The 18,463-nt window shown below is 33.9% G+C and overlaps 1 protein-coding gene across 1 annotated transcript; it reads right to left on the bottom strand.

The window, feature by feature from the left end:
- Positions 1-11,182: 11,182 nt before the first annotated feature.
- LOC128990064 (splicing factor 3B subunit 6-like) lies at positions 11,183-18,197 on the bottom strand. The gene is made up of 4 exons (XM_054412294.1): positions 17,965-18,197; positions 13,765-13,883; positions 12,979-13,108; positions 11,183-11,376 (listed from the first exon to the last, which is right to left on the bottom strand). The coding sequence occupies exons 1-4, from the start codon at positions 17,989-17,991 to the stop codon at positions 11,284-11,286; spliced, it is 369 nt and encodes a 122-aa protein (XP_054268269.1). The 5' UTR covers positions 17,992-18,197; the 3' UTR covers positions 11,183-11,283.
- Between the last annotated feature and the right edge of the window lie 266 nt (positions 18,198-18,463).

Here is an 18,463-nt window from a genome sequence, read left to right as displayed (position 1 = left end):
CAGTGTGCTTCATTAGGCACGTATACGCGTGTACGCTTGAAAATAAGCTGGCAACACTAAATATACAGTAACGACTACGATCAGCATGGCAGGTGGTGCAGCGTTTACCATTTCGTTCAAGGTTTGGATTTAACCTAACCTAAAAACGAGCTTTACAGTGTTTGAAAGACTAATTATTTATACTACTTCTACTGTAGTAGTTCTGCCCGTGCCGAGTCACGGGAAAAGAACGCAGAAAAGATGGAAATATATATAATGCATCACAAAGTCTGCATGTTGATCAAGCGAATTATATTCTGGATCTCTGATAGTCCAATGCGGTGTTCATCATTAGTCTCATCTATTTGTCCAAGTCGATGAATGTCACGTACTAATAATCTTGAATCTTCTACGGTTCTTGATCGTCTTCTACGGTTTTCAAAACTTACTTTTGCGGCTCGTAGCATTTTATTTAATCACGAAAAATATTATTGCATTCTGATATATTGTGCAGTTTGTTTGTATTCAACATTTACACATAACGCAAAATATCTTGACACTTGATAAATTCCACTACTGATGTAAGATTTATCATAGTAAATTTTCTTCATAAGATACATTGGGATTTTGATGGTCTGTGGGGCTGAGCCCGAGGACTTTTATTACAGGAATTGGTGAAAGGAACTTAATGTTGACACATCGTTTGTAAAAATCCGTCCATTATTAACGGAGGAGTAGTGTTTCGTAGAAATCACCTTCACGTATTATATATAAGGATGCTTTATAGTAACTGTAGGAAAAATATTATGATGTAACGCAAGTGCAAACTGCCTTTGCTGCACTCGAGAAACTTTCCACACTCGCTTATGGCGTAAACAGTTCTCTCGTGTGCAGCAAAGTGCCACTTCGTCCACTATTAACACGAATAACTATTATCTCTCCAATTCCCAAACATTGGCAAATTACATAAGAAAAACATACCAATCAGACCTGTGTTAGATTTCATTACAATCTCCATTTGACAAATGAACATACACAAACAACATATACACAAAAATCACCCCTAATACCTCCACATTGTCATGTAAAAATATATTATTTCCAGTGACTAATAGAACAGACATTTGAGTTAAAGCCTTGATTTAAGCTTTCAAAGTGGAAATATTTGGTAAAGTTTGATTTACCAATCGATCAAGTTTACACACGGCCGCCTTAACTCCGTTTACAAGCGGTTTGTGATCAATGGTAACCTTTAGGTAGCAGTAACAATATGTTGCGTACCAGTGTTATTTAGACATGCGTTTGGCACAAACCATCAATTAGACCTTCTGAATAAATCTTGCGTCTTGTATAAACCAGAATTGTAAACTAGTGATATTTATCCTTCCAAAACGTACAGAGCCAAAAGATTCCAGACGTGTTTGTATTTATAGTCCAAAATTCTGATGTATATAGCACCGCTCTGCATGTAACGTAATTTTGTGTGAACTGTGGACACTACTTCGTTTATATATTTTTTAAACAATATTTTTTGTTAGTTGTTCTCTTACTTTGACGCAAAATTGTATACAATGCAAACTGTTGACACTATTGATATGTATTGTTTCTCCTTTCATGAATGTTTTGCTACTTTACGATAATGTAATTTTTCCCAAGAGGGTTTATTAGTAAAACTCATTCTTTAATCATAAGAAATACTTTATCCTGGTGTATCGATTAAATCGATTACTATGTACACAGTATTATTTATCTTAAGGGAGTTAATTTTGGTTTCTCTTTTTCGAGTTCGTATGGCTCTTCTACCCGTCCGATTTACATAATTGAGGTCTCAAATTGAAGGTACGCACGCACAGATTAGCCATCAAGCATCGTCATATACTTATCTATAATCCCACTCGGCTTATACGTAAACGAAATTTGCCCCCCATGTATTTCTTATGTGGGTTCAATTTGGTCTTTCTTTGCCGAGTTCGTTTGGCTCTTCTACCCAACCGATTTTCATGTTTGAGGTCTCCAATTCAAGGTATGCACGTACAGATTTGTCATCAAGCATGTGCAAATATTTATCTATAATCCCACTCTGTGTATACGTAAACGAAATTTGCTCCCTATGTATTTCTTAAGGGAGTTAAATTTGGTTTCTCTTTTTCGAGTTCGTTTGGCTCTTCTACCCAACCGATTCTCATGATTGATGTCTCAAATTGAAGTTATGCACGCACAGATTTGCCATCAAGCATCGGCATGTATTTATCTATAATCCCACTCGGCTTACCCGTTAACGAAATTTGCTCCCCATGTATTTCTTATGTGAGTTTAATTTGGTTTTTTTCCGAGTTCGTATGGCTCTTCTACCCGACCGATTTTTATGTTTGAGGTCTCCAATTCAAGGTATGCACGTACAGATTTGCCATCAAGCATGTGCAGATATTTATCTATAATCCCACTCGGTACATATATACATAAACGAAATTTTCTTCCCATGTATTTCTTATGGAAGTTAAATTTGGTTTTTCTTTGCCGAGTTCGTTTAACTCTTCTACCCGACCGATTCTCATGATTGATGTCTCGAATTGAAGGTATGTACACACAGCTTTGCCATCAAGCATCGGCATATATTTATCTATATTCCCACTCTGTGTATACGTAAACGAAATTTGCTCCCTTATGTATTTCTTATGTGAGTTTAATTTGGGATTTTTCCGAGTTCGTATGGCTCTTCTACCTGACCGATTTTTATGATTGAGGTCTCAAATTAAAGGTATGCACGTCAAGTTTTCTCATAAAGCATCGGCAGATATTTACCTACTGTATTACTCGATCAAAACACATAATTTTATTTATTTTCTAATTCTTACTTCAATTTTAAGATGTACATTCATCAGTTATTATTTTATAATCCTATATATTTCAGTCTAAGGACCTTCAGTGAAATACTGGCTTTCATCTAAGCTATTATTTATTCAAATCGTACGAGTTTCAAGCAAACGCAAGGTGAAAAAACTAATATAAAAATTATTTTTCATAAGGTTTTATATGATTAAAAATTAATAGCTCCAGTATTGGTAATGCTTTTTTATGTTTTATTCTCATAAATTTGATTATTTCTCGGATATTATATTTCTTTTAACGCTGAAGAGCAGCACGGGTCCTATAGACTCAAAATAATCAGTAGCCTAAATTAAAGACTTTCATTTGAGCTATCGATCGTTTGGGTCACAAACCCAGACCTTAACATTTGAAAAAAATATTTTGCATCCAATATGGCGAATCGAAAACCGGCTGGAAACGACCACCTTGTCAAAATTAAGTTCTTCCTGCCCAACAATGTTTGGAAGTGGTCTGGGATTTATATTTGAAAAAAAATGTAGAAAAAAGTTTGGGGGGACAATTAAAACTCACCCTGTATAATAACAATATACAAAAGTTTACAGTATATAATTGCAGTATACAAAAGTTTACAGTACATAATTGCAGTATATAATTACAGTATATTTGAAAGATCGAAACTTACATTCATAAACAACATTACTGTATTGAAAATACACGATTAAACTAAGAATTCGAGACTACATATTAATGAAATTACGCTATTGAAACTCCAATATAATTTTAACTACATTGGCTGAATGCTACATTATCGAAACGAAATTACTAAAACACCACTTTTTAAAACTACTGTTATCTTGGAACTACGATATTGAAAAGATTTTTCTCAGCTCATGTGCATCGCAGGGAAAATCTACGCATACTGTTGGAAAGATATTTGCCTGTAGATGTACAGAATACCTTTATAAATGAAATTAGGTTAAAGATAAAGACAACAAATTAATTAAAAAAAAATTAACATGGGCCCTATGGTTTGCCATGCTGGTGACGAAATAACAACGAAATATAAACAGTAAATCAAAACAAATGGAAGAAATTCCAATCACGTGTTTTATTTACAGAGAGGGGTGAAAATAGAGATGTCTGTACTGTACATTACATTTTTGGTTGAGTTTTCGACCAATGGACGACCTCTAGTAAATTATAATACCCCCGCCGCAGCAAACCTGCCGACTAAGCGAATTTCCATTTGTCTGAATTGATTTTCAGTTTAATATATTTTAATAACATTAGGTTTAACGAGTACCTAGGTTTGCTGCTACAAGGAAACTAATAAAGTGTGTTTTTGAGTAAAATATTGATAGCTTAGTACAAAATAAATAAATTTGCCAAGTTTGATCAAAATATATCCATAAACAAGCAAACTACAACATTTGACAATATTCTCCATAAGAATAACATGGGAATTTTAAATTTACAATTTTTTTAATTTTCTCCGTTACTAATAATCGAACAAAAATACTTTTATATACTAAATTATTTGTTTTTTTAAGCTCTTTAAAAAGGTCTAAAGAGAAATCGGGAAATTTTGTGTTTTGAGGGCCAAAAGTGAGAAAACCCAATTTTTACCCCATTAAACCCCCCATAAAGCCCCGTTCCCATGGTCCGATCGTGCTGGTTCGCGAACTCATTCAAGTTTATCCCGCTTTACACCTTTAAACCAAATTTCATCAAAATCGGACAAAAATTACTCAAGTTATCGCGTTCACGGACGTATATATATATATATATATATATATATAAGTCTATATATATATATATATATACATATATAAAAATTTGAACGAATGGTGTTTTTGGCCTCTGGGGACATCCAAATGAAAAAGTAAATCGGTCCCGGGTCTAGGTCTTACCGTGCCACCTACGGTAATAGCTACTTCCCTATAGGGAAATTCGCTAAAACCTTATAAAACCATTATTGATTATTAAAATGGTTTATCGAAACTACTTTATCAATTTAACTATACTTTATTAATTTAAGGAAACTACCGCAAGTTACTATATCTACATAGTTAAAACTACGTTAGCGAAATTACTTTATTGAAACTAGGGTATTGAAACTGTGTATTATTGAACTCCCTTATTGACAAAACATATTCAAACTACGTCATTAAAATACAACTTAGCAATAAATAATGCACAATAAAATGTAGTTAATGATTCTAGACCAAGTGTAGAATTCTTGGATGACAGCAGATTCATAATCATAAAATCAAAACCGTTACCACCAGATGTGGATTGTATCCCTTAGGATATCAGTGAATAAGGAGGGCGACATTTATGTTAAGGTAAACAGTGACATACGTACCAAGCCATTGACAGACCAAAGTGATGCTTCCTCTGCGGCTGCCACAACAATACTGTGTACTGTGGTGGTAGAACGAGTGGAGACTGGATTGGAGTACCACCTCTGTCAAATCTGATGCCACTACGTCTTTGGTTCCATTAATAAAATCTCCTGCTTCCTTATTATTATCATTATTTACTATCTTCTTCATAATGCAATGAAATTAAATGCTTTATTTTCCATTAGGCATAAAGTGCAATAGGCATCGTCAAAACAAATAACAATATATTACCATTCATATACAGGGTGTCCCATAAGTAAACAGCCAAACTCCGGGAAATGGTTCTATGGGTAAAAAAATCAAGAATAAGATTTTTTCCAAAATCGCATCGTTAACTAGATATTTGCCATTTTGTTTTTTTCACATTACCATTTTTATCTTTAAAGGTTTACAACCGATCATTATGAAACTTGGTATGTATGTTGAGGTAATAGAGACCCATGTTAGAAAAAAAATGCATCTTGATTTATCATTAAATTTTAAAATGGAGGATGTTTTAATTGTTATTTTTTAATAAAATCAGCATTTTTTTAGTAATTTAAGTTTAAAAAATTAAAATGGCCGCCATTTTGAAATTTAATGATGAATCAAGATGAATTTTGTTATTCAACTAAACTTGTGTTGATGCAAATGACAACCATGTCTGATCTATGCGCTTCATAAGTTGTGAAACAGACTTAAATTGCATGTATAAGCGTTCTAAATGCTTTCAACCCATTCATTTATAAATGATATGTAATAAAGCCATTCTGTGTACCTATATTATTAACTTCTAAAGCTTTACATACAAGGTGAAATGTGAATTTAGAATTTTTGTATAGGTACATTATTTATATTTATAGGCAACTTGTTACATCGCAATAAGTGAGGCGTATGCTCAACTTTTTCAGTTGTAATCATATGTGTCATACGTAAAGAAACTTTATGGTGTATTAAATCTGCACTTTTGTGCTGGATAGTTACTCAGATTTTATCAACAGCACAAATCATGCTGAACAACGACGAGCCACCACCAAGACCGTATCAGTCGACATTGATTTCACTGAAGAAATGACAGTGACAGTACAGCAAGAAACCCTTCTTTGTAATGACAAAAAATAAGGCCAGCAGAGCCATCCGAAGGGGGGCGGGCGCCACAGCACAGGGGGCTCCTCGCCGTGGCTATTTGTATTAACATAGTATTACACATATAAGTGAATGCGACTATTACTGGGGGGAGGAGGCCACGTTTGCTCCGGGCGCCGCCAACCCTAGGGACGGCCCTGAAGGCCAGGTTCATCAATATGCTGTCTCAGAAAATGATCTCCAAGGGGATTGAAGTCAACAAGCTGAGGCTGATACTGATACAACTGTGTGGTGAAAAAAGCAGCATTCAGTGGTCATGTTGCTATCGTTGTATACTTACTGGGCCTGCTGATTACATTAGCTCTACTCAAACAAGAAACTATATTCTTCAAAACAGGAAAAGGTAAAGTAGAAAGCAGAATGTATATGAGTGAAAATTTAAAAACGTACGTTTTCATGTCCCTGGCCTTTTACTTCGTAGATACTGGATTTGTAGTTTATTATTATGTGTTTTAAAAATTTTTGGGACGGGGGCAACATGTTACACACATTTATTTGGTTTTAAATAGGTTCTAGGTATTTTTTTCGTATTTTTAAAGTCTCGAAATTCACGACCATGACGTGTCCCTAGGGTACATTTTCCAACTTTCACGCTGTTTTAAGACTAATTATTCATGCCGAAATATATACAGCCATATTTTTATGTCATCAATGGTTATTAAACTTACAAAAAAGGAGCAAATTATAATTTTATTGTCATTGCAAACTGACTACCATGACAAAATAAGTCTGTCCCTCGATTTGGGGTCACGACCATTTGGGAAAAATTTTCAACTTTGGGGCACGACAGTGGCAAGCCTGGCGCCGATGGAGTCAGTTGGTTTTAGAGACTAGTTCGGGGTGTACGTCAGGATTGTAGTGCCGGTCGTTTCGAGTTGAAAGGAGGAATTACAAGATTAATAAAGGAAAGATTGTGTTTTTTGTAATTTTGGTGTGTCCATGACCGTACGTAGTCATTCGATGAAGTAGACATGGGGTTATTTTTTGTTTATAAGATATTTCAATTGCTAGATTAACCTAGAAGTCCACTTTGTATCCTCGAACATGAGGTGCAGGGCTACCGCCAGAACAGAGCCAAATAACACGTAATTTCACGACCAAAGTTTCACGACCATCGCGGTTTTTTTCACGACCAATCCAGCCTTATGGATTATAGTGTGTTTGGTCGTGACAATAACTTTAATATAATTGTAAATTGAACAGTTTAGTTCAATTGAAACACATAATTTTATTATATCTAACAGTATAATTGAAGGATTGTTTAGAAAGATTTAGATTATTCCAGACAATTCACGACCGTACCGCTTGTCCCTGACCATCACGTTTATGATTTCTATCATAAAAAATTCAAAAATTAAAATATCGTCATATTTTAATGTTTTATACACAAAAGAAGCACACCTCTATACAAACATAACGATTTTTCGGGTCTCTGGTAAGTTTTTTCGGAGTTATACAAACTTAAAAAGATTTTATTGGCTTTTTTTCAATTTTTTGAGTTTTTTTCTTTTTTTCTAGAAAGACCAAATATACCAAAAGCTCAGTGACCTTTTTATTGTATAATGGTCATAAAAGTAAATTAGTTTATAGCAAAACATAGTTATAAAAATAATATTAACTATTTTTAATATTCATTTAAACGTCCGTTATGGTCGTGACAGGATTTTGTGTTTTTCCACTAAAGATTCTCTTTGAACAAAAAACTACCAAAGATATTGCGTTACCATGGACATTTTATAAAACTTCAAATGTTAATAAAATAAAAAAAATAATAAAAGTTTTGAAAAAATTGGAAAAAAATTTGCAAAGTGCTTTTCCTGAAAACGTACGTTTTTAAATTTTCACTCATATCCTCTGTTGAATTACAGAAATGTGACTGCCAGAAGCATATTGTTCATTCACAGGATTAGTGGGTGTGATACCACCTTGTCATCATCATATAAATTAAAACGTGACAGGGTTTTTTAATTTCACGATTCTGAATCAACCACTTGACAGATTTTCATGATTTTTGTATTGAAAGAAAGATAATTTTGAGAACTAGGGAATGTCGCCATAATTTTAGTTTAGGGTTTTAGTTTTTTTTAAATTAAGATTTAAATTTTAAAAAGTCTAGCAGCCGACGCTAACATTCTACTGTAGCTTTTGGTATAATACCATTTGCTTAACGTAACAGCTGTAAACATTCAGCGTTTTCGACACAATTTCAGCTTTTGAATGAAAATTAAATGACATAAGTAGAATTGACTTATTTATACTATGTGTACTATAATAATTGATGAGTTCATTTAATCGGTAAGAGGATAAGAGTTTATTTAAATATAAATAGCAAAATAATAGATGTTCTCATTTATTTTTTTGAGCGGTCTTTAAAATATTTAGTTTGTTTTAGTGAAATATAATTTGTTATAACTAAAAGCTGGTTCAATAAAAAATATTCTATAGTATAGAACTCTGAGGCTAGTTTATTTTCCCTGAGATTTGTTCATTGATTATAGGAAATCAGTAAGATTCTATAACCAATGCTGTATACGAATCGAAGCTCAAAAATCTTCAAAAAAAGCTTATGAAAATTATTTTACTACTCGACTTGAGGAAAGGTTGGGAAAATAACGATGATCACATGTTTTAATTCATCTTGGAAGCTTTTTCTTTACTATAAATTTTGAACTGCTTAAACTATGCTTGAATTAGTAATGGACACACTATTACTATACTAGTTTTAATGGACTACTTGATTCCCGTACGTAGGACGGGCCAACAGCTCGTTATTTATAAAAGTGAAATAGTAGGGATAGCAATCTCGATACTATCTTCAACGTATTTTACAGCTCGACTTCAACGCAAATGGAAGTCTCGACAGCCAGTGAGCGAATGATCCTAGACCCGAGAAAAAGAACTGGACAAACATATTTTCTTCAATCTAATGAACAAAAGGAATACCGGTAACGACATATTTTTTTTTAGTTTGACTGGGCTATAATGCAAAAAAGGCAATTTTAGCCAGTAAAGTAACGGTAGTACGTTGTAGCGGATTTTTATCTTCCTGAAATTTTACAACCTAAGGCACTGACGTCACATAATAGGGGGTAAAATTCCGGCTGCGAGTTTTTGATTTGCCCAACATCAGTCGACTAGGTGAAAGGTAGAATTAAACATATCTTTTCACGGTTGTGAATTTAATCATAACAAATTAATTATATAAATCTAGAGTGTAGGGCCGGACTTTTACTCTCTTCATGAGTTTCGCTACATACATAACGGATTTTTACCCCTGGAATTTTTCATGAATATTTTTGTCGTTTTCTAACTTAGTTTGCTTAAAATAATGGAGCAATATGATTAAAAATATAGTTCCATCACAAAGGCAAAAGTGTCTTTTTCAACCAGCTCTCTCATTTTCAGACCTCGACTTTGCCTCGAACCTAAAACTTGAGCTCATGTGAAAAGAGCCACTTTACACCCTAGTGATGAAATATACTATTTAACAATCATCATAAAACAAAAGCAGACCAAATATGGCCTATGGTTGGAAAACAGTTGTTAAATTGTTTCTTTTGAGGTAAAATTTAAAGTGGTAGAAAAAGAATTATATTGTACGCTATAACTAATTGGATTGGTTTAATATTTACATTTAAATCTACATTTAAAATCACAATCTAAATCTAAAGTACATTTAACATAGATTCCAATAATTGGTTGGGTTAAGGTCAGTCATCTGAGTGACATAAATATAATTTACCTAACCCGCCATGTTAAACTTCCCTTTCCCAAGCGTGATGTATACAACTTCCTTACTTCTCAAGTGATGTAAAGTATCAAAAACTCACTCGGTGATGTAAAGTTTAAATTTAATTTAAATATTATTGAGTGCTTAACTTAAAAAATATACTTCTATGGAGCCAACGACGTTCAACGCTAGAAATCAGCTGTGCGCTTGAATGTTATTGTTATGCTTTAAAGTATTTTCCTAACCTAGCTTTTGTTTGTAAAAGAACGTTACTGTTAGAAGATGAGTGAAATGGATAATGAAAAATATTGTTCGTAACCTCCTGTATATTGTTGGGTCAGGTAAAATCTTGTAAGTTACACGTTACGCAAGAGCTTGTTTACATCAGGTGAATTATGGTGATGACTCGCTTCACCATGACATTGTTCACCATAGAGTTCACCAATGACTCGCTTCCGCTCGTTGCACAACATTCACTTGCGTGAGGTAAAAACGCTCTTACTACACTTGTAATGTAAATAGCTATTATATCTGTCCAAGATAGGACTCCCCCCAATAGCCTTCAATGATATGACATAGTAATGTTTTGTTGTCATGTATGTTAGCCTTATTCTACCCCATTTTACAACTAAAAATCGTGATATTTCAGTTATTTTTTAAACGATTTTTTGAACTTGATGGTGTTGTTTACTAGGGAACTGAAAATGCTAAATAAAAGTGTTCTTGGCATTTTTCATAAAATCAGCCACATTTTAGTATTAGTAATATATTTTCAAAAAATTAAAATGGCTAGGAAAGGTTTAGGCATTTTGAAATTTTAAGTTTAATCAAGATAAACTTTTTTCTCTAACATGGGTTACTTCAACCTTACATACCTATATACAAAGGTTAAAAATGTTATGTTAGTTTTGAATAATTATATGCATTATGAAATTGGGATTTGTTAAAAACATTCTCACTGATCGGTTTAAATAACCTTTGGTAAGTTTGGCATTCTATATTGATCACACAAGACAATTAAACTTGCAAGGTAGTTTAGTTTAGTTTACATTACTCCTCCTCCCGGAAAAATGTTATGTTGGCAAAATGCTTTAGGGTGAGATCATCAATAAAGTTTTTATGACAGATACTTTATTTTACTTTAGGGAAACCATATAAAAATTAATTATAGGTACATTAAAACACTTAAGTATATACAGAAACTTAAATCAAGCATCACTTTTTTTCATCCAGTCCGTATTTACTCTTGACTTTCTCTAATTCCTCTTTCTTCTTGTCGACATCTACCCTCTTGAAAGCCTTGTTAGCCTGAAAATGTGTGATAAATGATTAAGTATTTTATCATTAGTTTTGTTTAAGGAAATGCTCTAGGCCAGGATTTTAAATGGTAGAAAAAGGAGGATAGCAGCTAGCTTACCTTGAAAGTGAGGGTAGGCCATAGAACAAGTAGAAAAATATATTGCACACAATATTTCGTCCCCTAAGGGACTTTGTCAAGTGTAGAGAGAGTTTATAAATTACAAGATCAATACATATCGATACATACGATACAAGATCATCTTGTAATTTATAAACTCTCTCTACACTTGACAAAGTCCCTTAGGGGACGAAATATTGTGTGCAATATATTTTTCTACTTGTTCTATGGCCTACCCACACTTTCAAGGTAAGCTAGCTGCTATCCTCCTTTTTCTACCATTTAAGTATTTTATCAGATCATAATTTATTATCCATCAAGTTAATAACCATGTGAGATAAACACAGCAACCCTCAATAAAATGATTTCACACTGTATGTACCTAGGATAGCGAGTTGGATTTACAGTAGACTTCCTGTTACTTGGTCACCTTGGAATCGAACCCTTGTCTGAACTCGAACAAGTCTTGGCTTTTGAAGGAATACAGGTCAAGACCAAACAAATTTTGTTTGCAAACTATCAGCAGCGAGCTCTTATGTGGATGAGAGGTAGTCTCGCAAACTAAACTCATTCATACAAGAGGGAGTCTATTGTATTCGGGAAGAATTTCATCGGGGATGTGGAATACTACCCCCTAGAAACCACCCCACCCCCCCACCAAAGGTGAAACGTGACATCACAAAATCTGCCAACTAACCAATATGGGTTTCCACAACTGGAATACTACCCTCCTAGCATAATGTGACACTATGCTATGTATTAAAGTTAATTTCATACGTAATAATTATAATTGTAATTTTAATTAGAGTGATTCTGTTTGATAACAGAAAAGGCACTTGGGGAATATCATACAGAATTTTGAAATGTTACAGCAAGTTTGGTTAGTTTAGGACAGTTTGACAACGAAATTTGAGTGTCTGTAACTGGAAAAATACTCCTCCCACAAATCTTTGTTGTCAAAATGACGTAGGAACCTTCTTGGGGGAGGGGGGGGGGGTAGTTGTCTGGAGGGCAGTCTTCCGGCGACTCATTTCATCAAATGTTGATTAATGCGGTTAAACCCTCTCAAATTAATTTCATTCCTGGTGTGAATATAAATATTGTATTCGTACTGTAAATGGTTTTTGCTTGCATTATAACACACCCACAAAGATAGGAAAATTCACATATACATCCATATCACATTTTACGGGAAAGCCAAGTGTCTGGTTATGATTAATTTTTAAAGAATATGGTTCAGCTAGCTTACCAGAAAAAAAAGAATACATGGGCTAAGAGATCCTTCAATCTTAACTCTGCTAACTTTTTTTAGAAATTTCATACAGACCAATTATCCATATAAAAAAATTCTATAACCTTGTGGAAAAACTTTTTAATTTTCTGTTTGAATGAAAATGACTTTCAAGTCAAACATAATGGTCATCTCCTTTTTAGAATTGTTTAAATGTAAAGCATATAATGCTACATAAAAAAATATTTTCAACAGTACCAACCTGATAGTACAACACTACAAGATATCTGTTACAAACGTTGAAGCCAGACAGGTGATCACAAGCATTTTTTGCATCAAAAATGTCTTCATAGACGACAAACGCAGTACCTCTTGTGTCAGCAGTGTTACCACTGAAACAAAAATGAAAGAATAGCACAGTTAAACATGTTGTTTTTACAAAGGTCAAACCTGGGCGTTGGAGAACAAGTAGTATTAGTTGAGCCTCTCCTAAGTTAATGGCATTTTAATTTGCAACCAGTCGTTAGCTGAGATGCATAGTGCAAGTGGCCTTTTAGCTACAATCAACATTTTAATGTTTACATATTTTTTAGTTGTAAACTGTGTTTGTGAGTCTGGAAGTTTAAAGAATGATAAGCTCATTAAAATCCAAACTTAACTTAATTAGGTATGGAATGGTTTAAAGTAAAACTGAGCCCAACACTTTGTTATTAAAATTAAGTCTTCTGTTTGTCTGAAAATGTACTGTTGACACGATTCACTCATCCAACACTAGCAGTGTACATTGGAATGCGGGGTTCCTAAAAATACTGATTTACTAATAGACATCTAAAAATTACTGTTATTGCTACGATATCTAGCAGAAAAATATTGCTAAAATAGATGTTGAATTAGAACTTTACTGAATACGATTTATTAAAGCCGAATGCCTTTGAAAAGAACTGTAAACATGAAAATTTACTCACACTTGACATATAAGCCGTAGGTCTAGGCTACTAGTAAAACTTTGACCACAAAGGCTTTAAAAAAAGAAGTTCTCTTTACTTACACTCTTATTTGGCGAATAGCACCATACTTCCCAAATATATCATACATTTCTTCTGCTGTTATCTTGTAGGGAAGGTTACGTATATATAACACTCTATTCACCTCAGGGGGTAAGCGGACCTGGAACAACAAATCCCATCAACATTATCATCACACATAATGGTTTCAGGAACAGAGGCAATTCATTATAGGCCTAAATGAAAACATGTTGGTCCAACCACCAACAGATATTTAGAAATAAATGTACTCAGGTGCTCTTTTTCAATATCCTACACTGGAATGGATATTGATCCCAGATAAGATCAGCCACATAAAGAATCTGCTAACAACATATTATGACATACCATGCATGTTAGGTTTGAATGACTAGACTTCTAAGCTAGGCTACTTGAAATCGAGCAAAAAACATAAGAGCATAAAAAAACAATTAAGTTACTTGCAAATCCAAATAACAATTAATAATTCGGTACAAATGTAAGTAACTTAGGCCTAAAGCTAAATCTTGCAAAAGAGGATTATGTAATAATATTAATGAGCTTGTTTCAGCTTAAAAACATAAGGACTCAAAGAGGTTAAAACAGCATCGTATCTTAAGAATATAATCGATAGAAACATCCTGTTACAAATTTATTATGGTTGCTTCCATAGTGTAATGGCCTATGGCATAATACTATGGGGAAACAGTACTGAAGCTCAGAATCTTTATGTTACAAAAACGAGCAGTAAGATCCATCTGTAAAATGAGAGGTCGGGTCTCCTGCCGAGATACCTTCAAGGAACTTGGCATTTTAACTCTACCAGCAGTTTATATTCTGGAATGTGCCGTTACTGTTAAAGCCAAACCTGAATGTTTTACCAACAACAATAGTATTCACAACTATAACACCAGACAAGCACAAAATCTACATGTACAACAAGTAAGAACAGCATTAGTTAAAAAAAAGTCCCTATCACATGTGCAGGGCCGTGCTGGGACCCTCAAGAGGGCGCTGGACAAAGTGTCATGAGGGCGTCAACCAAAAACCGGGGGGTACGGGGGGTAATACCCCCCGTGGGGCGGAAAAATTTTGAAATTTTAGGTCTAAAATTAGTAGTTTTTAACTTCTTTTATGCTATTTTGACAAGAAATTATATTTATATTTATAAACTATTTATTTAAAAAAATATTATTTCAGCCAGAAAATTACCATAATTTTTTCAGGGTTTAAAAATATTGCAGTCATTAGTATTGTGTTAAAAACATTTAATTTGCTTAAAGTTTATTAAACATACATGTAATACGGCTACATGAGAAAACGTGCTTTGTTTATTTATTGAATGCCTTTATGCCTTTGCTTTCACCGTGATTTTGGGTTATCCATGACACTTCAACCAGTCATTCAATTCCCTCGGTTAATTGGGAGTTGACTAATATGCTTGAAATCTTACAATCTAAGCTAAGCCTAGTAAATTGAAGTTAAATTCCACAGAGTGAATAAGAAATGAAATAAAATAATAGGCCTAAATAAAATTATATAAAACTCGTAAAATAGCTGCAAACTATCAACCAGACCCTTAAATAATCATGTAACGAACAAACTATATTAAAACACCACTCACCTAAAAAAAAAATTGTCTGACAAGTCAAGTGCCGAACTTTAAGGTTAAGTTTTAATGTAAAGTTATTTTTATTAAAGAAAAAAATTAATAACTGTCTAAATGTTGTCAGTAGCTAACTAGGGAAACTCAAAACTTAAACACTGAATATTTCAGGGAGAAATAAAAACATATGTAGGCCTATACATTATTCCCTTCATAAAATAAATAAAATACAGTTAATATAATAAAAAAATAAACGGCTTTATGGGCGTTTTATTGGAACGGTTTTGTTGTAGAATGGAAGCTCTAAGTGAAAAATTATACATAGGCCTACGTTAAGCGTTAAAATACACTAATTATTTCACAATTTATTAACTACAGGAAAATGTAGGCCGACTGTAGTGTTAAAGATAATGCGACTTGCGACAATGAAATTCGATGGTACCGGTAGCTTAATAATTATGGTAACATTCTTTACATTTGGTAGTACTAAACTAAAATAATAATAATAGCAATATAATAATACAACAACAATTACCTGCAGGCCTAACCTATGAAAGGGATGTAAACAAACCGGTTTGCTTCTGTTGTGGCTCCGCGCAGACCAGACGACTCAAGACTAAAATAGATTCTACCTCTACTTGACTCCGGTCCTAGTTTTCCGTACTGCCAACCGTTCAACGTCAAATTCGTTTTTATTCTGTCTCAGACATAGCATTCAGTTATGAAATACACTGATGTAAAACTTCTATTAAAGTTTTTTTCTCAAGATTGTTATGTGAGGAAACCAAAACCATATTTTTTTATTTTTATTTATTTATTTATTTATTTTTTTTTTGCCTTTAGAGCTAGGGCGTCAATTGGGTATTCCTTGGGAGGGCGCACCGGGCAATTGCCCGGTTGCCCGCCTGGCCAGCACGGCCCTGCACATGTGCATAAAATTATACAATAGTTTACCTCAAAATTTAAAAAGTGAAGATCAAAATGGCCTCAAGAAAAAATTAAAAATGTACCTGGTAGAGAAGAAAATATATAATGTAAAAGAATTCCTTGAAGAGTAACTGAATAAGAGAAATGAAGAGTAAATATAATACATTGACGACCACGGCGTAGATACGCTTCCAGTGGGATATTAACAAGTATCAAGTATCAAGTAAGTAAGTATCTTGTAAGAACACCTATTAAAAGTAGGCATATCGATTAGATACTAGATAGGTTAGTCTACTGTTGAAATATATAGAAATTGAACGTTCAAACAAACCATGACTTACTATTGTATGACTGAACTAATTTGAAGTAAACAAAGTCTAGAAAGGATTATTAATGTACCGGTACCAGTAGGCCTAATTGAATAATTGTAATTGGTATTTATATGCCTTATTAGGCATTTACTAACGGTTTTGAATGGGAACGATCCTAACTCTGGTCTTGTTCTCCTCAACCTTTTGATAGGCCTTATGGGTATATAATTTGGGACCAAAGTTTGGTCGTGGACTATGAAGTCCCGAGCTCGTGAACCACCCCTAAGACTAAAATACCATGCTTTCGCATGTCTGATATTATTATTTCATTGTGTTTCACCCACTATTCAATGTAATTGTGCAAAAACAGTCTGGAAGTAGCATAAATTAATGAGTCGGTTCATTATAACCTAACCTTTACATTTATAATCTAACCTCACTTCAAAACACTTATTGCAGTCACGAATCCGCATAAAACCCGACCTAGCCACCTTCCTCACATGCCTAAATAAGAAATTTGATTATTTGGTTTCAAAACAAGTTGATTTCATTCCGCATTAAGTCAAGTATAAACGGCTGTTTGCTCTCCTCCTCACTCAGTCCTCAGTCCACATCATATTACCTTCAGTACCACTCAATTATCCTTAGATTCATAATATTTACCTTCCTTTTACGGCCATATTTCGTAAAATTACCATCGGGTACACTTCCATATCTGTTGGCACAAACAACCGAATGAGTAACATTGATTATTCGGTTGTTTAATTCAATATAAACTTATCGTTTGGTTAGTTAGGTTAAGTTAACCTTACCTAACTAACCTAACGATTTATCGATCGGTATTTTCATTCGGTTGTTTGTGCCAACAGATATGGAAGTGTACCCAGAATCTCTCCGACAAAAACTGATTGTAGGTATTTTTGGATTCAGTGTGGAAAATACTGTAAGTAGACATCTAAAAATTATACATCATATCCCAATGTAGATACAGTAAATATTTGCCCAAGGTCTATGTGGAACAAACTTACAACTAAATTAGACCTACGCTAGCTCAGGAAAACAAGCATAGGGCCTAAACACTAAATAGGCTAGATTTTAGATTAGGCCTAGGTAGTCTACTTACATTTAGTTTAATTAACTTAGCTAAATAAGCTTATGTGGAAATATTTTGATATCTGACGGCATCATATTATTGAGTAGCCTAACTTACAAAACCAATGATAACCAAACCAAGCCTAGGACCCAACCAAAATCTTAACTTAGGCTTGGCTTAACTTAAGTTATAGAGTGTATTTATTGTACCGTAACAATTTATAGATAATTACGATGGAGTGGTATACCAAAGTTTTGCCTATAGGCTAATCTTACATCTATAAACTTACATTAGCTCTCTTTTGCATCATAGCCATGGTGAATGAGTGTTAGTATCCAAATGCAAAATTGCAAAGTAGATATAGAGAGTCCGTGGACAAATTACTTTGTTTAAAAGCAACCAAACGTAAAAACCCCCCTTCTTGCACTTGCAGCACTGTAACTAAACAAAATTCAATTCAAAAACTAGCTATTCTATGAAAATCTCGATATCATCACAGTTCAATAGCTTCACCTAAGAAACTAGCCTAAGCCTAACCAAACTTTTGTTTGACAGAGTTCATTCAATGACCAATCAAACAAAAACAAAACAATCCGTCATCCATTATTCCACAAACCAGACATCCGTTTCAATCGCGGATTACTCCTCTCCAATGCGCATGCGCAAACAAACTGTTCCATGGGACTATGGGAGCTGTAACAAGTGACACGCGTTCGATGACGATGGAAGGAACGGATACTGCAACCGGTTAACCTCACTTTGTTCTCCCAGTCAAACAAAGCCAACGC

This window comes from Macrosteles quadrilineatus, unplaced genomic scaffold (assembly GCF_028750875.1).
Source record: "Macrosteles quadrilineatus isolate MER2022 unplaced genomic scaffold, UCM_ALF_1.0 Scaffold_3__2_contigs__length_128488019, whole genome shotgun sequence".
Classification (NCBI taxonomy): Eukaryota; Metazoa; Arthropoda; class Insecta; order Hemiptera; family Cicadellidae; genus Macrosteles; species Macrosteles quadrilineatus.
This window is presented reverse-complemented; position numbering and strand designations above follow the sequence as displayed.